The sequence below is a fragment of the Molossus molossus genome, unplaced genomic scaffold, assembly GCF_014108415.1.
Source record: "Molossus molossus isolate mMolMol1 unplaced genomic scaffold, mMolMol1.p scaffold_m16_p_5, whole genome shotgun sequence".
NCBI classification, from domain to species: Eukaryota; Metazoa; Chordata; class Mammalia; order Chiroptera; family Molossidae; genus Molossus; species Molossus molossus.
The window spans coordinates 60,745,783-60,761,568 of NW_023425388.1; the positions used below are offsets into that span (position 1 = coordinate 60,745,783).

The 15,786-nt window shown below is 40.8% G+C and overlaps 1 protein-coding gene across 1 annotated transcript in view; it reads left to right on the forward strand.

The window, feature by feature from the left end:
* The window catches only part of LMLN (leishmanolysin like peptidase), an 88,797-nt gene that overhangs the window by 54,737 nt on the left and 18,274 nt on the right, over positions 1–15,786 (forward strand). The window contains exon 12 of the mRNA XM_036243897.1: positions 3,646–3,756. Within this exon, the coding sequence (XP_036099790.1) occupies positions 3,646–3,756 (111 nt within the window). The remainder of the gene's footprint in view (positions 1–3,645; positions 3,757–15,786) is intronic.

Genomic DNA, 15,786 nt, shown 5'->3' on the forward strand with positions numbered 1-15,786 from the left:
TAGAGAGTAGTTTTTGGAAACCACAGCCTGGGCACTGTGTTTATTGCTGCTAGGTTGTCATTGTTTCTCTTACTTTACAGTGAACCAAGTTTGGAAATTCGTGTATTTGAAAAGGGGGAGAAAACAGCAATGCTGGATTTTTTTTAGTGCCATTATAACTCTTTCCTATTTATCCCTGAATAAGCAATGGCCAGCTGAAGTGGTCCTGCTGCTCTGCTTAACTACCTATGTATAGCCCTTTTATAAACAATGCTAGTTTCTAGACACCAGTTGGATATAGAAGCACTGTGGAGTGTGTAAGTCATTAATGAAAAATCATGGTACTGGTGAATTTTAAAGCATTTTTTTTTTTTATCCTTACCCAAGGACATTTTTCCATTTTTCGTTCAGATAGAGTGGGAGGGAGAAAGAGGAAGAGAGAGAAACATCGACGTGAAAGGGACACATCGAGTGACTGCCACCCACATGACCCAACCAGGGCTGGGAACAAACCGCAACCAAGGTACATGCCGTTTGCGGGGACAGAAGCCAGGTCTCTCTGGACCACAGGCTGACTCTCTAACCGCTGAGCCAAACCGGCCAGGGCTTAAAACATTTTTTCTTTTGTCTGAGTCAACACAGCAGAAACATGGGTCATAAGTTTCTAAATTTCTGGCCATATTTTTAAATTGTGGGCATGGAATTTAATTTTCATAAATTCATATGACTTAACTGAGTTACTTCTCCCAGTAAAAAACATTATCATGTATTCATCCAGAAACCTGTGAATCAATCATAATTCTTGATTTTTAACTCTTCAGTATCCTCGGAGTCTGTCTACTTTTCTGGTCACCTTTATCAAGGCCACCATTATCTTTTACTGTAGTGAATTTTTTATCTGTCTCCTGCATCTTTTTATTTTATTTTATTTTATTTGTTTTGTTTTGTTTTGTCCTCACCCGAGGACATTTTTCCATTCCTTGTTCAGATAGAGCGGGAGCGAGAGAGAGGAAGAGAGAGAGAGAGAAACATTGATGTGAAGGGACACATCGAGTGGCCGCCACCCGCACGACCAACCAGGGCCGGGGACAAACTGCAACCGAGGTACGTGCCCTTAGCGGGAACCGAACCCGGGTTCTCTGTACCGCAGGCCGACGCTCTAACCTGAGCCAAACCGGCCAGGGCTTATTTTATTTTTTCTTTATTGATTTAGAGAGAGAGGAAGGGAGAGGGAGAGAGACAGAAACATCAATGAGAAAGGACATCGATTGGCTGCCTCCTGCGTGTACCCCATTGGGGATTGGGCCCACAACCTGGACATGTGCCCTGACCGTGAATCAAACTTGTGACTTCTGGGGGCATGGGTCAATGCTGAACCAGAGAGCCACACTGGCTGGGCTGTCTCCCTGCATCTTAAATGGTCCTTTCTGCTGCCCAGAGGCTTTCACACATTCTGTGCAAGTGTCCTCTAGAAGTTTTTTTTTTTTCAAAGTAAGAATGTCAGCATTCTACATCTGTTTAAATTAATTAATCTATTTATTTATTTTTATCCTCACCCGAGGACATTTTTGTTTTTTTCATTTATCTTCAGATAACGTGGGAGGGAGGAAGGGAGGGAGGAAGAGAGAGAGAAACATCAATGTGAAAGAGACACATCAACTGGTTGCCACCCACACAACCTGGGGCTGGGGACAAACTGCAACCAAGGTACATGCCTTTAGCGGTAACCGAACCTGGGACTCACTGGTTCGCAAGCGAACGCTCACCCAAGAACATTTTTCCATTTTTTGTTCAGATAGAGTTGGGGAGGGAGAGAAAGAAACATTGATGTGAAAGGGACACATCAAGTGGCCGCCACCCGCACGACCAACCAGAGCCAGGGACAAACTGCAACTGAGGTACACACCCTTAGCCGGAACCGAACTGGGTCTCTCTGGACCACAGGCCGAAGCTCTAACTGCTGAGCCAAACTGGACAGGGCCAGAGAACATTTTTATGGTTGCCAGATGGGAGGGTGGTTGGAGGGGACATGGGTGAAAAAGGTAAAAGGATTAAGAAGTACAAATTGGTTGTTACAGTCATGGGGATGTAAAATAGAGCATAGAAAATATAATCAATAATATTCTGCCCCGGCTGATTTGGTTCATTTGCAGCTTTGGGCCACAGACCAAGAGTCGCAGGTTCGATTTCTGTCAAGGGCACGTACTCAGTTGTGGTTTGGTCCCCAGTCCTGTTTGGGGTCATACAGGAGGCAACTCTCTCTCTCACTCTCTCCCTCCCCCTCCCTTCCTCCCCTCCACTCCATCTGAAGATAAATGGAAAAATATCCTTGGGTGAGGATTCTAAAAAAATAAAATAAATAATATTCTAATAACTATATATGATGTTAGGTGTATATGAGATTTATTGTGATGATCACTAGTAAGTTATATAATATCTAATCACTGGGGTGTACACCTGAAACTAATAATAATATTTTATGTCAATGGTGATTGAAAAATAAAAAATGAGCCCGGGCCAGTTTGGCTCAGCCGTTAGAGTGTCGGCTCGCGGACCAGAGAGTCCTGGGTTCGGTTCCCACTAAGGGCACATAACTTGGTTGCAGTTTGTCCCTGGCCCCGGTTGGGGTCGTGTGGGTGGCAGCCACTCGATGTGTCTCTCTCACATTGATGTTTCTCTCTCTCTCTCCCTCCTGCTCTATCTGAAGATGAATGCAAAAATGTCCTCCATTGAGGATTGAAAAAATAAATAAAAAGAAAACATGATTTAAAAAAAAAAAGAGGAAAGAAGAAAAACTAATAAAAGTAAGCTTGTTTATTAAATGTGCCAGGAAACTAAATCAATGTTTTGTGGGTTTTTTTTAATCTTCACCTGAGGATATTTTTTCATTTATCTCAGATAGAGTAGGAGGAAGGGAGGGAGAGAGAGAAGTATCAAAGTGAGAGAAACACATCGACTGGCTGCCTCCTGCACGACACTGACCAGGGCCAGAGACAAACTGCAACTGAGGTACATGCCCTTGACCATAATCGAACCCGCGACTCTGGTCTGCGGGCTGATGCTCTAACCGCTGAGCCAAACAGGCCAGGGTGTGTGTTTTTTCCGAAATGGGAACATTTTAAGAGTGTTAGTCATTGTTTTCATTTGTCTTACTATAGTAGTGTAATGTTTAGTCACAGGCAGGGCCTGTATTGATGAAAAGGCACAAATTCAAGGCCAGAGAAGCAATAAAGTAGGGTCAACTGAATCAGATAAGTAAAGGCTAACCACCTAATAATTCCGTTGTTTCTTTCTCGGTTTACTCCCTTCTCTTTTTCTCTCGTTTTGTTTCTTTGGCTCATATTCCCCTTGTCTTACACCTGAACCAGTTTCTACTCTCTGACTTCTGTTATCTTTGGAAATTACAATGGAAACATGGTTTGTTCATGTTTTTTCTTACTGTGAATACCCTCACCATAAGACAAGTTTCCCAGTCCCTACTCCAGTGACCCTGTGCAGCAGTCCCTGTGCAGCAAGGGCTTTCTTAGTAATGCTTATCTATGGCGATGACCACCAAAGTCCTTTTTGAGGTCTTAGTTTTCTCAATGTTGAAATTTGTCATGGCTACACTGGAATTGTTTTTTAAATGACAGTAGTAAAAGTGCTTTGTTTGAATTATTTCCACAGCTGGTATAAAGCTAATTATAGCATGGCTGAGAAGTTAGATTGGGGCCGAGGAATGGGCTGTGACTTTGTCAGGAAGAGCTGTAAATTCTGGATTGATCAGCAGAGGAAAAAGTAAGAATACCTTTTATCATAATGTTTGATAACGCAATTTATTATTGATTTTGTTCTATATCTGGAGCCTAAAATGTCATTATTTTAAAAACATGGTCTGGGCCTGCTCTCCCTCCCAGGAGCAGGCCCATGTCTCCCCTACCCCAACACTCTTCTTACCCCACAGGTATGTATCTCTGAAACTCTAAGTGACCCCACGAGTCTTGCAACCAGGGGAGAAATGGGCAGTGGCAATTCATTCCAGGCAAACCCCCTGAACCCGTCCCTAAGGGCCCCTTTTGTCTGACTTCTCAATGGGCCAAAGCAGCCCAGCCTAGGCTCATTTCCCCCAGCCCTTCCTTGTTTCATTGTCCCCAACTTTGATAAATGTCCTCTAAAATTCACGTGGACTCGTGTTGTGAAATGTTTCCTGTGCGAAGTCAAGAACCCACACACTACCGGCTGGCCCTAGTCAGAGCTGCTCAGGGCCAGGTCCCCCTTTTGGTAACAGTAAAACTGCCGTTTTCTCAATCTGTTGAGATTTTGCTTTCTGGTAATTGTCAGTTTGGCTCAAAGAAACTCTTAAAAATTTTTTACAGGTTTAGACATTTCTTACATTGACAATAAAAAGCTCAAAATGCTTCTTGTAGTCAGAGCACCTATATGCTTTAGTTTTTAGAAAACATACCACAATTAAATTTAGTTTAATCTTTCTGAAGCTCAGTTTTCTTATCTGCAGAATAGAAACAAAAAAATCCTATTCTTGTCTTTTGGAGTTGTGAAGGCCAGTGGTATCTGTTGACATTGACTTTCGTGCTATTTCCACACCATCTCTGGCAGGCCCGATCTTCTCGAGCGAGAGGGAGGGGCTCGGGCTGCTGAGGTTGCTGTGATCCTAAGCCAGCCTTCTCAGGAGAGAACAATAAACTCGTCATTTCTCAACTTAAGGTTTCTTCCATGTAGCACTGCCAGTGGGAAAACCATAGGCAAGGCCATGTGGGCATTTGTCATCATTTGATTTCTTATAGACCAAGATTGGCCAAGATCAGGGAGAGAAATATCACTTGGACCTCTTTAAAAATATGTGTTGGGAAAACTGGACATCTACATGCAAAAAAATGAAACTAGATCATCAACTTACAGCATACACAAGAATAAACTTAAAATGGATAAAAGACTTAAATGTGACCCGTGAATCCATAAAAATCCTAGGAGAAAATGTAGGCAACAAAATTTCGGACATCGTATGCAGCAGAATTTTCACTGACACATTACCTAAGGCAATAGGAACAAAGGAGAAAATGAACACATGGAACTACATCAAACTAAAAAGCTTCTGCACAGCAAAAGAAACAACCACCAAAATGGAAAGGCAACCCACTCTATGGGAGAGCATAATTGCCAATGATACATCAGATAAGGGGTTAATTTCCAAAATATATAGAGTGCTCATACAGCTCAACAAAAGGAAGACAAAGAACCCAATTAAAAAATGGACAGAGGAGCTGAATAGACACCTCTCCAAACAGGACATACAAATGGCCAAGAGACATATGAAGAAATGCTCAACATCACTAATCATCAGAGAGATGCAACTTATCTCCTCACACCTGTCAGTATGGCCGCCATCAACAAATCATCAAACAACAAGTATTGGCGAGGGTGTGGAGAAAAGGGTACTCTAGTACACTGCTGGTGGGAATGCAGACTTGTGCAGCCACTATGGAAAACACTATGGTGTTACCTTAAAAAATTAAAAATTGAACTTCCATTTGACCCAGTGATCCCACTTCTAGGAATATACCCTAAGAAGCCTGAAACACCAATCAGAAAGAATATATGTACCCCCATTTTTATAGCTGCACTATTTACAATAGCTAAGATCTGGAAATAGCCCAAGTGTCCATCAGTAGATGAATGGATAAAAAAGAGGCTGTCTTTACTCCATTGTATGCTCTTGCCTCCTTTGTCAAATATTAATTGAGCATAATGTCTTGGGTCCATTTCTGTTCTGTTCCACTGGTCTATATGCCTGTTCTTGTGCCAGTACCAGGCTGTTTTGATTACAGTGGCTTGGTAGTATAACCTGATATTCGGTATTATGATCCCTCCTACTTTGTTCTTCTTTGTCAAGATTGCTGTGGCTATTCAGGGTCTTTTCTAGTTCCACATAAACTTTTGGAGTATTTGTTCTAGTTCTGTGAAATATGTCATTGGTATTTTGATGGGGGTTGCATTGAATCTATAGATTGCTTTGGGTAATATGGACATTTTAATTATGTTAATTCTTCCAATCCATGAACAAGGTATGTGCTTCCACTTTTTTATGTCTTCCTCTATTTCTTTTTTCAATGTCCTGTAGTTTTCTGCAAATAGATCCTTTACTTCTTTGGTTAAGTTTATTCCTAGGTATCTTAATTTTTTTGCCATGATGGTAAATGAGATTGATTTTTTAGTTTTTCTTTCCATGAGTTCATCATTGATGTATAAGAATGCCATCGATTTCTTGACATTAATTTTATATCCTGCTACTTTGCCAAATTCATTTATTAAGTCTAGTAGATTTTTGATGGAGTCTTTAGGGTTTTCTATGTATAATATCATGTCATCTGCAAATAATGACAGTTTCACTTCCTCTTTTCCAATTTGGATCCCTTTTATTTTTTCTTCATGTCTGATTGCTGTGGCTAAGACTTCCAGTACTATGTTAAATAAGAGTGGTGAAAGTGGGTATCCCTGTCTTGTTCCTGTTCTTAAGGAAAATGCTTTTAGTTTTTGCCCATTGAGTATGATGTTGGCTGTAGGTCTTTCATATATGGCCTTTATTATGTCGAGATATGATCCCTCTATTCCCACATTGCTGAGCGTTTTTATCAGAAATGGGTGCTGTTTTAGTTTTTGCCCATTGAGTATGATGTTGGCTGTAGGTCTTTCATATATGGCCTTTATTATGTCGAGATATGATCCCTCTATTCCCACATTGCTGAGTGTTTTTATCAGAAACGGGTGCTAGATTTTGTTGAATGCTTTTTCAGCATCTATTGATATGATCATGTGGTTTTTATTCTTCATTTTGTTTATATGGTGTATCACATTTATTGATTTGCAAATATTGTACCAGCTTGCAGCCCTGGGATGAATCCCACTTGGTCATGGTGAACAATTTTTTTTTTATCCTCACCCGAGGACATTTTTTATTTTTTGTTCAGATAGAGTGGGAGGGAGAGAGAGGAAGAGAGAGAGAGAGAGAGAAACATCGACATGAAAGGGACACATTGAGTGGCTGCCACCCGCACGACCAACGAGGGCGGGGGACAAACTGCAACCAAGGTATGCACCCTTAGCGGGAACTGAACCCGGGTCTCTCTGGACTGCAGACTGATGCTCTAACCGCTGAGCCAAACTGGCCAGGGCATGGTAAATAATTTTTTTCATATATTGCTGGATCCGATTTGCTAGTATTTTGTTCAGGATTTTGGCATTTGTGTTCATCAGGGATATTGGCCTGTCGTTTTCTTTCTTTGTAGTGTTTTTTTCTGGTTTTGGAATTAGAATTATGCTGGCCTCATAGAACGAGTTTGGAAGTCTTCTTCTTCTTGAATTTATTGAAATAGTTTGAGGAGAATAGGTGTTAGTTCTTCTTTGAATGTTTGGTAAAACTCCCTTGTGAAGCCATCCGGGCCTGGGCTTTTGTTTGCTGAGAGAGTCTTGATTACCTCTTTAATTTCCTTAGTTGTTATTGGTCTGTTCAAATTTTTTAATCTCTTCCCGGTCCAGTTTTGGGAGACTGTGTTTCTAGAAATTTTTCCATTTCACTTAGATTGTCGAATTTGTTGCCATATAATTGTTCATAGTAGTTGTTAATGATCCTTTGTATTTCTGTGGTGTCAGTTGTTACTTCTCCTCTTTCATTTTTGATTTAGTGTATTTGGGTTTTCTCTCTTTGTTTCTTGGTGAGTCTGGCTAAGGGTCCATCAATCTTGTTTATCTTTTCGAAAAACCAGCTCTTTGTTTCATAGATCCTTTGAACTGCTTTTTTTTTTTTTGTCTCTAGGTCATTTATTTCTGCTCTGATCTTTACTATTTCTTTCCTTCTACTTGCTCTGGGGTTTTCTTTTTGTTTGCTTTCTAATTCTTTAAATTGTGAGGTTAGATAGTCTATTAGAGATTTTTCTTGTTTCTTGAGGTAGGCCTGTAGTGCTATGAACTTCCCTCTCAGAACTGCTTTCGCTGCATCCCATAGATTTTGTGTTGTGTGTTCATTTTCATTGGTTTCCAGGAAATTTTTAATTTCTTCCTTGATCTCCTCGGTAACCCATTCATTGTTTAATAACATGCTATTTAGCCTCCATGTGTTTTAATGTCTTTGCATGTTTTTGTTGCAATTGATTTCTAGTTTCATGCCATTGTGATCTGAGAAGATGCTTGATATGATTTCAGTCTTCTTGAACTTGTAGAGACTTGCTTTGTGTCCTAACGTGTGGTCTCTCTTTGAGAATGTCCCATGTGCACTTGAGAAGAATGTGAATTCTGTAGTTTTGGGGTGTAATTCTCTGTAGATATCTATTAAGTCCATTTGGTCTAGTGCTTCATTTAGAGTCTTTGTTTCCTTGCTAATTTTTTTTTTATCCTCACCTGAGGACATTTTTCAATATTTTGATCAGATAGAGTGGGAGGGAGAGAGAGAGAGAGAGAAACATCCACGGGAAAGGGACACATCAAGTGGTTGCCACCCACACAACACAATCAGGGCCGGGGAGAAACTGCAACTGAGGTACGTGCCCTTAGTGCGAACCGAACCCGGTTCTCTTTGGACCACAGGCCGACGCTCTAACCGCTGAGCAAAACCGGCCAGGGCCATTGCTAATTTTTTGTCTAGAGGATCTATGCAGTGATGTCAGCGGGGTGTTGAAGTCCCCTGCTATGATTGTATTGCTGTTGATTTCTCCCTTGAAATCCTCCAGAAGATTTTTAATATATTTTGACGCTCCTATATTGGGTGCATAGATGTTTATCAAGGTTATAGCTTCCTGTTGGATAGATCCTTTTAATATTATGTAGTGGCCTTCTTCGTCTCTAGTTATGGCCCTAATTTTCAAATCTATTTTATCAGATATGAGTATTGCTACCCCAGCTTTTTTTCCTTTCCGTTTGCTTGGAAGATTTTTTTTTTCATCCCTTCACTTTCGACCTATGTGAGTCGTTTGTTGTGAGGTGGGTCTCTTGGAAACAACATATATGTGATTCATGCTTTCTTTTTTTTTTTAATCCTCCTCACCAGAGGACATTTTTCCATTTTTTGTTCAGGTAGAGCGGGAGGGAGAGAGAGGAACAGAGAGAGAGAGAGAGAGAGAGAGGAACATCGACGTGAAAGGGACACATCGAGTGGCTGCCACCCGCACGACCGACCAGGGCCGGGGATAAACTGCAACCGAGGTATGCGCCCTTAGCGGGAACCGAACCCGGGTCTCTCTGGACTGCAGGCCGACGCTCTAACCGCTGAGCCAAACCAGCCAGGGCGAGTCATGCTTTCTTATCCAATCAGCTACTCTGTTTTTTTATCGGAGTATTGAATCCATTTACATTTAAGGTGATTACTGATATGTTCTTATTTATTGCAATTTTTTGTTTAGTGTGGTTTTATTTTTCTTCCTATTTCTTCTACTAATTACAGCAGTCCTTTTAACATTTCTTGCAGTGCTGGTTTGGTGCTAATGTATTCCCTTAGCCTTTTTTTGTCTGAGAAGCTCTTTATTTGACCTTCTATTTTGAACGATAGCCTTGCTGGGTAGAGTAGTCTTGGATTCAGATCCTTGTTTTTCATGACCTTGATTACCTCATACCATTCCCTTCTGGCCTGTAGTGTTTCTGTTGAGAAGTCAGCTGATAGCCTTATGGGGGTTCCTTTGTGGGTAACCTGTTGCTTATCTCTTGCTGCCTTTAGGATTCTCTCTTTGTCGTTAATTTTTGGCATTTTGATTGCTCTGTGTCTGTGTGTGGGCCTGTTTGGGTTCTTCTTACTTGGGGCTCTCTCTGCTTCTTGAACTTGAATGCCTTCTTTCTTCACCAAATTAAGGAAGTTTTCTGTCACTATTTCTTCAAATATATTCTCTAAGTCTTGCTCATTTTCTTCTTTGGGGACTCCTATGATGCGAATATTATTATGCTTTCAGTTGTCCCACAGTTCTCTTTAGCTGTCTTCCTGTTTTTTAATTGTTTTTTCCTTTTGGTTTTCTGATTGGTTGATTTTTTTCTACCCTGTCTTCTAATTCACTGATCCAGTCCTCAGCTTCCTCTACTCTGTTGTTTAATCCTTCCAATGTGTTCTTTATTTCTGCTATGTCATTCTTCATTTCTTCTTGTTGGATTTTAATTTTCAGTTGGTTGATTTTCAATGTTTCTATGTCTTTACACATAGTGCTCATGTCCTTACACATGCTGTGAACTTCCTCAAGATCATGGCTCTGAATTCTAGCTCTGTTAACTTGTGTAAGTGCACCTCATTTATCTCATCTTTGGTCTCTTGTTCTTTCATTTGGCATTTATTTCTGTTTCACCATTTTGGCTATTTCCGTGGGTTTTGGAGCCTGCCAAATTTTCCCGGTGTATGTTGGTGTTCTGCTGTTTGTGGCTCCCTCTACTGGGTTTGGATGAGCGAGGGAGGACCCATGTTAAACACCACTGTCAAGTCTTACTTTCCTGGGTAGATTTGCAAGCCTAGGAAAGGTTTAGTTATCCTCTAGCTTTTTGCCTGGAAGCTATTAGTAGTGCTTACTTGGTTTCTCAGTTGAATGAAAAACTCCCTCAGGTGTTCAGAGTAAGGGGATTTCCCAAGGGTGGGGCAGATGCTGGTTGTTAATGAGTTCAATTTGCATTTCAATTGCCCACAGGGTGGGGTTGAATCTCTGAGGGAGGGGCCACCGTTTCCCCCCTGAGCCCTGGGAAGGAGTAAGATGGCCACAGTCCTGTGTGGCCGCAACTCAGGAAAAGCTCTGAGCGCCCTCCAAATCCCAAGTGTCCCCACACAGTTCAGTCCAGTTTGCCCTCCCTCTGCCAGAGCCCAAGGTGAGTGGCTGTGGCTATTTTTGCGTCTGTCCCAGTTCTGCGCTGTGGAGCAGGCTTGGGAGTTTAACCCTCAGGGTGCTGCTCACAGCTGAGGCTGCTGCTGTCCATGGACTCCCAGACCCCCTCTCATGCCTCCGCAATCCTACCAGGATCGAGTCAGTGTCCCTGGTTATATGGTCCTCACAAGTTGCTTTTCTGTTGCTTTTTCCTGACGATTTGTCTTTATTTTAGTTGTAATTCCAGTTTGGTCCTGGGAGATGGTCTGTGTAACTTCCATTCATTCCATCGCCATTTTGGAATCCCTAGTTTTTTTATTTTAAGATTATTACAGATTTATATGCAAAAAAACCCACACAGATTCCATGTACACTTTATCCACATTTCTTGATTGGTAACATCTTACAAAACTAGAGTACAATATCACAACCAGGATATTGCCACTGCCACAGTCAGATACAGAACATCTGGGTCACCACAGGGATCTGTCTTGTTTCTCTTTTATAGTTAACACTCAGTTCCCTCCCAGCTCAGCCCCTCCTTAACTCCTGGAAACCACTAATCTGTTCTCGATTTCTGTAATTTTGTTCTTTCAAAAATGTTATATAAATGGAATCATGCTGTATATAATGAGTACAGTATTCAGTATATACCATATTCATTATAATTAAAATTTAATGAATGAAAATAATCCTTTGATTCTTTGCCTCTTATACAGTTTTAGAAGAGGTTTGTTAATGTTACCAATTTTTTTTTTTTTTTTTTTTTTATCCTCACCCGAGGACATTTTTCCATTTTTTGTTCAGGTAGAGTGGGAGGGAGAGAGAGGAACATCGATGTGAAAGGAACACATCGAGTGGCTGCCACCCGCACAACCGACCAGGGCCGGGGACAAGCTGCAACCGAGGTACATGCCCTTAGCGGGAACCGAACCCAGGTCTCTCAGGACCGCAGGCCGACGCCCTAACCACTGAGCCAAACCGGCCAGGGCCCAATTTTTTTTTAAAGAACCAGCTTTTTGTTTCATTGATGTCTTCTATTGTTTTTCTGTTTTCAAATCCATTGATTTCTGCTTTAATCTTAATAGCTTTTCTTCTGCTTGTTTTTGGTTTATTTTTCTCTTCTTTAGATTGTTGATTATTAAGTTATCTTTCTAATGTTATTTAGTGCTATAAATTTCCCTCTTGGCATTTCTTTTGCTATGTCCTACAGATTTCAACATGTTGTATTTTTATTTCCATTTATATATTTGTCTGTTCAAGCTGCCATAACAAAATACAGACAGGGTGGCTTCATCAACAGAAATTTATTTTGTTATGCTTCTGGAGGCTGAGAAGGCTGAGATCAAGGTGCCTGCCAATTTGGTTCCTGGTGAGAGTTCTCTTTTTGGCTCTCAGACAGCTGCCTTTTCACTGTGTCCTCACATGGCAAGGAGAGTGCACCCTGGTCTCTCTTCCTCTTCTTGTAAAGATGGTAGTCCTATCAAATTAGGCTTCAACTTTACGGCTTCATTTAACCATGATTACTTCCTGAAGACCCTTTCTCCAAATATAGTCATATGGGGGTTAGGGCCTCAACATATGAGTTTTGGAGGACACAGTTTAATCTGTAGCAGTTAGTACAGTTTTTTAAAAAGTTTCCTTTGATGCCCTGGCCAGTTTTGCTCAGCGGTTAGAGCATCAGCCTGCGGTCCTGAGAGACCCGGGTTCGGTTCCCGCTAAGGGCATGTACCTTGGTTGCAGTTTGTCCCCAGCCCTGGTGGGTCGTGCGGATGGCAGCCACTCGATGTGTCCCTTTCACATCGATGTTTCTCTCTCTCTCTCTTCCTCTCTCTCCCTCCCACTCTACCTGAACAAAAAATGTCCTCAAGTGAGGATTAAAAAAAAAAAAAAAAAAGTTTCCTTTGAGACTTCTTCCTTTACCCATGGATTATGTAGAAGTATGTTATTTAGTTTCCAAATATTTGGAAAGTTTCCTATTGTCTTTCTGTTGTTGGTTTCTAGTTTGAGACTATTGTAGTTGGAGAATATATTCTGTATGATATTAATTCTTTTAAATTTATTAGGTTTATTATGACCCAAGATATAGTCTATCTTGGCTTATGTTTCATGAATACTTGAAAATAATGTATATTCTGCTGTTGGGTAGAATATTCTATGAAAGTTGATTACAATCTGTTGATTGATGGTGTTCAGTCCCTCTATCTATATCTTTGATGATTTTCTGCCTAGTTATTCTCTCAGTTATTGAGAGAACTCATCTACCCTGTCGGTCTTTGGGTCCCAAGATCCCTAAATGGCCTGCCTCCTTTCTACTTTTCAGAACCTTTCTATGTTTGTTTTATTTATAACGTCCAGGGTTTTTAGTTGTGCTTAGAGGGAAGAATAGGAAAAAGTACATCTCCATCTTCCCGGAAGTGGAGGTGGAACTTACATTTTTATTTTTTTATCCTAACCCGAGGACATTTTTTTTCCCATTTTTTGTTCAGATAGAGTGGGTCAGATAGAGTGGGAGGGAGAGAGAGAGAGAAACATCTATGCGAAAGGGACACATCGAGTGGTCGCCACCCTAACGACCCAACCAGGGCCGGGGACAAACTGCAACTGAGGTCCGTGCCCTTAGCAGGAACCGAACCTGGGTCTCTCTGGACCGCAGGCTGACTCTCTAACCACGAGCAACTGGCCAGGGCCATTTTTATTTTATATTACATTCTTATAGGTTTTCCCAGGTGATTGTGATGCATTTAGACTATGGACCTACATTTTGGGATAATATGATGTTGAATTATTTCATATTTAGCAGTTTATGATTAATAGAACTTTCAAATAGTATATAATCTCTTCATTCCTAAAAGGAACCCTCCAAAATATAACTAGTACAGTATCATCATTTTAGTGATAAGTAGGAAGTTTGAAACAAGTGACTTGCCCTGGGTCATATAGCTGACTAAGGACAGAGCTGGGACTTTCATTTCTCTCTCCAAATTTAGTGCCTTGCCCATTAAATCATAGGTACTTCTTGTGCTGTAGAAGATGTTATTCTTATCATTTCTCACCTGCATTAGGTCTCAGAGCAGTTTATATTACTCATAGTTTCTACTAAGTAGTCTGACACCTTAGTTATAACCCTGCTGTAAAAAGAGTAGATAATGATCAAGGAGCAAAAGCACCTGCAGCTACTTTGGGGACAGCTCGTTAACTCTGGTATTACAACACAATCTGCTAATATGGTAGTCCCCAGATTATGCTGCACATTAAAATCATCTAGCAAGATTTTAAAAATCTGCATGCCCATATTGCTACCTGTACCAGTTATATCATCTGGATGTGGAACAGGCTTTTTAAATTTTTTTAAAAAAGAGATTCCCAGGTGATTTCAATGTACAGCAAGGTTTGGGAACCACTGTTCCAGTGTGTTGAAGGAAGTGTATAGTTAACTTTGCAACTGCAAGAGTTTAGAGACATTATTTTTTCTTTTAACAGCTGCAAGTCTGTTTGTTCCCTTTTGGGTTTCAGTTATAGGATCACCTAAAATCAAAAACAGAAGGAAATTTCTTCTTCTTTGTTCTTTAAAATTAAACCTGTTGATTCCCTGATTTCTCTCCTGTCCATTGAACCATAGATAAAGATTGTGAACCACCCCCTTTTTTTATAAAGAGACAGTTAGCAAATATTTTAAGCTTTGAGGATTATACCGTTTTTGTCACAACTCTCAACTCTGCTTTCATACATCAAGAGCGGCCATGGACAAAATGAATGGGCATAGTCATGTTCCAATAACACTTTATTTACAAAAGTAGGTTGTCGGAGAAATAAAGGAAAGACAAAAAGGTTGTGGGCAAGGATTGCAGACAAATAATTGAACTTTGCTAACCCATGTCATAGCATTCAAATGCCCTACTTGTAAAGTATTGAAGTCCACAAGTATTTACAGGACAGAAGCCACCTTCTGGCACCACAGGTCCGGTCTGGCTATATTACTAAGTTATCGTAGAGATGCCAGCATGCTTAAGTTCAGCTGTAATACCGCTTCTTTTCCATTGCTGGGTGACTAGTGTGAAAAGGGTATGGTTGAGCATAGGCAGAGCCAGGTTTATTTGAATTACTTGAATCTCTGCACACACAAAATAAAGTTCTGTGTTTTGAAATAACTAAAAATGATAAATTACCAGCTCCTCTGCCTAGTTTATTTAACATTAATATCAACTCAAGAGCTGCACTGTTCAGATGGTACCACTAGCCACAATTGATTATATGCATTAAAAATTTTTTTTTCCCTTTATTGATTTTAGAGAGAGAGGAAATGAGAGGGAGAGAGAGATAGAAACATCAATTAGAGAGAATATCGACTGGCCGCCTCCTGCATGCCCCGCCCCCTCTGGGGATTGGGCCCACAGCCTGGGCGTGTGTCCTGACCAAGGATCGAACCAGCGACCTCTTGGTGCATGGGTCGATGCTCAACTGCTGAGCCACACCAGCCAGACGATTATATACATTTTTATTTAAATTAATTAAAGTTAAATAAAATTTAAAATTTATGTCTTCAATTGCACTAGTCACATTTTGAGTGGTTAATAGCCACTCTATGATTGATTAGTGGCTACTATGGCAGTGCTGCTGTAGAATTTGTAAGCCATGAATCTTGAACAACTGTAACTTTGGAATTTTTATAATCATTATTTTTTGACTTCCTTATTCCCTTTTATTCATTTAGCCAAAACTCATTTGTTTGCCTTTTTTAAAAATTATTTTTATACCGCCCTGGCCGGTTTGGCCCAGCGGTTAGAGTGTTGGCCCGCAGTCCAGAGAGACCCGGGTTCGGTTCTCACTAAGGGCACGTACCTCAATTGCAATTTGTACCTGGACCCAGTTGGGGTCGTGTGGGTGGCAACTACTCTATGCGTCTCTCTCACGTCGATGTTTCTCTCTCTATCTTTCTACTTTCCTCTCTCCCTCCCGCTCTGTCTGAAGATAAGTGCAAAAAATGTCC